The sequence below is a fragment of the Trichosurus vulpecula genome, chromosome 4, assembly GCF_011100635.1.
Source record: "Trichosurus vulpecula isolate mTriVul1 chromosome 4, mTriVul1.pri, whole genome shotgun sequence".
NCBI classification, from domain to species: Eukaryota; Metazoa; Chordata; class Mammalia; order Diprotodontia; family Phalangeridae; genus Trichosurus; species Trichosurus vulpecula.
Window position 1 is genome coordinate 355,932,008 of NC_050576.1, and position 6,123 is coordinate 355,938,130.

General features: G+C 36.2%; 1 protein-coding gene across 1 annotated transcript; it reads right to left on the reverse strand.

The window, feature by feature from the left end:
- Positions 1-2,282: 2,282 nt before the first annotated feature.
- Positions 2,283-2,794, reverse strand: LOC118847953 (40S ribosomal protein S23-like). Its single transcript, XM_036756658.1, has one exon. The coding sequence runs from the start codon at positions 2,765-2,767 to the stop codon at positions 2,336-2,338; it is 432 nt and encodes a 143-aa protein (XP_036612553.1). The 5' UTR covers positions 2,768-2,794; the 3' UTR covers positions 2,283-2,335.
- Between the last annotated feature and the right edge of the window lie 3,329 nt (positions 2,795-6,123).

Genomic DNA, 6,123 nt, shown 5'->3' on the forward strand with positions numbered 1-6,123 from the left:
TCAAAACTACCATCATTTCTGAAAAATGTGTATCAATCGATTGAACTAAGTACAGGCTCACCATTCCTGCGCTAATTCTCTAGACTAAAATTTCCTTCCTTAGCCACCATTTTCCCTTTATGTGTCACATCTGAATGAAGGAACTGTCTCACTTTTATATTTGTATTCCCAGCTCTTAGCATAGTGATGGCAAATAGAATGCATTACATAAACACCTTTTTTTCAGAATCACCAAATTGCTCAAGGCCTCCTTCACTTTCTCTTGATATTGTGAGAACACCAATGACACACTGTCTGCCCACTGGTTGTCTTTCTCTCGCATCGTGTGACCAGCGCATTTTTGTCATTAATATACTTCTTTGATGACTTTATTTTCTCCATTTCTTTGTAATTCCTTTTATCCATTTTTATTCATTTTGAACTTAAAATAGAAAAAAAGTGAAAAAAGAACATTTCCATGTGTACAGCAGAACATAAAAATAGGATTCAATATAAAACCATGAATTTCCATATGAGACTGCTTACCTTTGAAAAATATCAATAAATACTACGCATTATTTTCAAAGCTACCCTGCTTTTCTGTGCTTTTTTCTGAGTTTTCTTTTGGTCTCTGTTGTGTACTTTTTCTCCCTCCCTTACCATAGAGCAATATATGTATGTATGTGTATATACACATATACACATACATATGTATATATATATATATATATGTGTGTGTGTGTGTGTGTGTGTGTGTGTACATACATATGTGTGGACACCCACATGTAAAACCATGTCATACATACTTCTCTGGAGGTGGATAGCATTTTTCTGGTCCTTTGTATTTGATTTGATATTTAAGATGAATTAGTCAAAGTTGTTCTTTTTTTTTGCTTTATTTTGTTTTGGCAGGGCGATTGGGGTTAAGTGACTTGCCCAAGGTCACACAGCTAGTGCACGTGTCAAGTGTCTGATCCTGGCTTTGAACTCAGGTCCTCCTGACTCCAGGGCTGGTGCTGTACTCACTGTGCCACCTAGCTGCCCCCGAAGTTGTTCTTAGGACAAAATTTCTGTTACTATGTACAATGTTCTCTTCATACTGTTCATTTCACTTTTCATTATTTCTTTTTTTTCATTTTTTTTACTTTCCATTATTTCATGCCAGTCCTTCTATATTTTTCTAAAATCAACCAACTTATCATTTCTCAAACCATGCAGTATTTCGGCACAATCATAAACCATAACTTGCTTAGCCATTCCACAACTGAAGGGCATCTATCATTTTAGCCAATCTGATAGGTGTAATATGATGTCTCAAAGTTGTTCTAATTTGTATTTCTCTAACCAATAATGATTTAGATCCCCAGTTGATAAATGGTTGAAGGATATGAACAGGCAGTTTTCAGATGGAGAAATCAAAGCTATCTATAGTCATATGAAAAAATGTTCTAAATCACTATTGATTGAAAGAATTTTGAGGTCCCACAACACACCTATCAGATTCGCTAACAAAGCAGTTAAATTATAAATATTGGAGAATATGTGGGAAAATTGAAACACTAATGCATTGTTGGTGGAGTTATAAATTGATGCAACCATACTGGAAAGCAATTTGAAAGTATGACCAAAGGGCTTATAAAACTGCATACCTTTTGATTCAGCAATACAACTACTATGTCTGTATCCCAAAGAGATCATAAAAATGAGAAAAGGACCCACATGTACAAAAACATTTATTATAGCTCTTTTTTCAGGGTCTTTAAAAGTTTATTAAATTTCATTACCTATTCTGCTGCAAGGTTGAAGCCTCATCTGTATAAAATAGCTTCAGCCAAGCAGTTTGTTCAAAAATTAACTTGGTATTGCACTGCATCTGACACCAGGCAGCTAACCAATCTCAGTGAATTATTCCCATGGACAGAAAACCAAATGTATTTTGAACAAAACTGGTGATGGGTGGAGTTGAATGGCCATATTACAACATTATTGATTTAAGGCTTTTTACAGATAAAATTCTAGCTTTGAAGTACATGGTCTTAGAATTCTTTTTTACCACACATGATGCAATGAATTCAGAACTAGACAGAAAACAATTTGAAATTACTAGAAATAAGTTGTGCAAAAGGTTCGAATAGTAAAAAGCATTTTTATCCAGTCATTTCTGAGTAGTTAAGATTTTTTTTCCATGCCATGATGTTGTTTCAGAAGTGTTAAAATTGCTAACCTTTCATATACCACTAATTTAGGACAAAGCTATACTGGGCTAATTTGTTTGGGGATCTAGTGTTCAATCCTCAGTAGGATTTTTTTTTTTACATGAAAACTTTTTTACTATGACAAAGACATCATACAATTTTTATGATCTTGGTCTTTCCTTCTTGCCTTTGTACAAGGCCAGAAGAGAAACATTTGCAACTTTCACAACCTTGAATCGGACTCCAGGAATATCACCAACAGCATGACCTTTTCGACCAAATCCAGCAACCAAAACTTCATCATTTTCCTCAATAAAGTTCAAGCAGCCATCATTGGGAGCAAAGGCAGTGATTTTTTTGCCATTCTTAATCAGCTGGACTCTCACACACTTCCTGATGGCAGAGTTGGGCTGTTTGGCTTCCACACCAACTTTTTCCAAGACAATCCCTTTGGCATGAGATGCTCCTCCAAACGGGTTGGCCTTCAAGGCAGTGCCCAAATGAGCTTTCTTGTATTGTTTGTCATGCCACTTTTGGTCTCTCCTGTGGCTTCGGAGTTTTCGAGCAGTACGAAGACCACGGCACTTACCCATGCTGCTGCCGTCCGGGCCGAGAGAAAAGAGAGAAGGAAGCCCTCAGTAGGATTTTATGTATCTCTCATATGCATCCTTACTCATCAGTTCATCAAGTTCTGAAGGGTTGTTCAGAGTCATCTGCATCAGCCAACCACCTTCACAACAAGATTTGTTGAGAAATCCTGGGTCTTTTGCAAGAGCTACATTAATTTCAGTTACTTCTCCTTTTAACAGGGAATAGAATTCACTGGCAGCTTTCACACTTTCCAAAACTCTAAACTCATCTTGTTTGTTCAAATTTGTTCTAACTTCTGGAATACTACAGTAAACTACATCTCCCAATGCATCCTGTGCAAAATTGCTGATTCCCACTGTTCCAAGACTATTTTCAGTTGATATCCTCCATTCATGCTGGTCTGCGAATTTTCAAATGGTGAGTTTCAGGGCGCTGGTGCAGAGGCCCGGGAGGTGGCTGCCACTAGGAAGGGAGGGAGCCCAAGGCCAGAGGTCTTGGGGTGTCAGCCCCAGCCACTGCCCACAGAGAGGAAGCCATGAGACCGGCACTGTCCTGGCTGGTTGCCATGCCATCTTCTCCCAAGAGCAGCTCTTTTTGTGGTGGGAAAGAATGGGAAATTGAGGGCATACGCATCAATTGGGGAATGGCTGAACAAGTTGGGGTATATGAATGTAATGAGATACTATTGTTCCACAAGAAAGGATAAGGCACATTTAAGAAAAACCTGGAAAGACTTGCATGAAATGATGCTGAGTGAACTGAGCAAAACCAAGAGAATATTGTACTCAGTAATAGCAACATTGTGTGATGATCAACTTTGATGAACTTAGCTCTTCTCAGCAATGCAATGATTGAAGTCAATTCTAAAAAAACTCATGATGGAAAAATGGTATTCACATATAGAAAAGAGCTATAGGCTCTGAATGCAGATTGAAGCATACCATTTTCTCTCTTATTTTCTTTCTTATAGTTTTCCCCTTTTGTTCTGATTCTTCTTTCACAATATGAGTAAAGTGGAAATATACTTAGTATGATTGTACATGTATAACCTATATCAGATCGTATGCCATCCCCCCTAGGATTTAGAGCTCAAAATCTTATAAAAGTGAACATTGAAACTAAAACTAAATATATAAATAATGATTTAGAGCATTTTTTCCCATACAATTATATATAGTTTTGATTTCTTCATTGAAAAACTGTTCTTATTCTTTAGTCATTTATCGATTGGGGAATGACTTGTATTTTTTTTTGCCACCAATCAGCATTTATTAAACATTTGCTGGCATATGGTGTAAAGTGAGTTGAGTTTGTGTAATCTACCCTGTAATATTTTACAATCTAAGGCAAATGAGATTGATCTGGACAGACAAAAAAGTATATACCAAGCTGACACACACTGAACATATAACTCAGGGCATTTAAATATTTAAATTCTGTAGGAGCAAAGGGTTACATACTCCCACATTGGAAAATATACTTTCCTCAAGTGCCCTACAATTCTTTTATTTTTAGATTTTTTATTTTTAGCTTACAACACTCAGTTCCACATATGTTTGAGTTTCAAATTTCCTTCCCCTACTTCTCCTCCCCCCTTTCCCCAAGACAGCATGGAATACAATATGTGTTCTAAATATACCTTTCCATTAAACTTATTTACATAAGTCAAGTTGTAAAGAAGAATTAGGACCAATGGAATGAATCATGAGAAAGAAGAAACAAAATAAAAAGGAAGAGAAAAAAAGAGCAAATAGTTTGCCCCAATCTGCTTTCAGACTCCGTAATTCTCTCTCGGGTGTAGACAGCTCTTTCTATCATGAGTCCTTTGGAGCTGTCTTTGAGCCTTGTATTGCTGAGAGGAGCCAAGTCGATCCAAGTTAGTCATCACAGAAGTAATATGTCTGTGGTTGTGTACAATGTTCTCCTGGTTCTACTGCCCTCACTCAGCATAACATTATGTAGGTCTTTCCAGGTTATTATGAAGTCTGTATGTTTTCCGTTTCTTATAGCACAATAGTATTCTATTACATTTATATAACACAACTTGCTTAGTGATTCCCCAATTGATGAGCATCCCCTTGATTTCTAATTGTTTGCTACCACAAAAAGAGCTGCTATAAATATTTTTGTACATACAAGTCCCTTTCCCACTCATGTGATCTCTTTGGGATACAGCCCTAGAAGTGTTATTACTAGATCAAAGGGTATACACATTTTTATAGCCCTTCAGGCATAGTTCCAAATTGCTCTCCAAAATGATTGGATCTATTCATAATTCCACCAACAATGTAAATGTTCCAATCTTCCCACATCCTCTCCAGCCTTTATCATTTTCCTGTTTTGTCATGTTAGCCAATTTGACAGGAGAGATGTAGTACCTAAGAGTTGTTTTGATTTGAATTTCTCAAATCAATAGTGATTTAAAGCATTTTTTCATATGTCTATAGATATCTTTAATTTCTTCCTCTGAAGACTGCCTATTCATATTCTTTGACCATTTCTCAATTGGGGAATGACTTGTATTCCTATAAATTTGGCTCAATTCCCTGTACATTTTAGAGATGGGGCCTTTATCAGAGATACTGTTTGTAAAGATTTTCGCCCAATTTTCTGCTTCTCTCATAATCTTTGTTGCATTGGCTTTGTTTATAGAAAACTTTTTAATTTACTATAATCAAAATTATCCATTTTGCATTTTGTAATGCTCTCTATCTTTTGTTGGGTCATGAATTCTTCCCTTTCCCATAAATCTGACAGTTAAGCTGTTCCTTGTTCTCCCAAATACCTTATAGTATCAGCTTTTATTCCTAAATCATGAACCCATTTTGACTTTATTTTGGTATACAGTGTAATATATTGGTCTATGCCCAGTCTCTGCCATACCATTTTCCAATTTTCCCAGCAGTTTTTGTGAAATAGTGAATTCTTAGCCCAGAAGGTGGATTCTTTGGGTTTACCAAGGAGTAGAACGCTGTAAGCATTGACAACTGAGTCTTGTGTACCTATCCTATTCCACTGATACACCATTCTGTTTCTTAGCCAGTACCAAGTAGTTTTGATGACTGCCACTTTATAGTACAGTTTGATATCTGTTATGGCTAGGTCACCTTCCCTAGCATTTCTTTTCATTAAGTCCCGTGATATTCTGGACCATTTGTTGTTCCAGATGAATTTTTTTACTATTTTATCCAGCTCTGTAAAATAATTTTTTGGTAATTCTATAGGTATAGCACTGAATAAGTAAATTAATTTAGGTCAAATTGAATGACTTGTATCCTATAAATTTTATAAAATTCTTTATATATTTGAGAAGTGAAACCTTTTTCGAGAGACTGGCTATGAAAAAATTTCCCCCCAA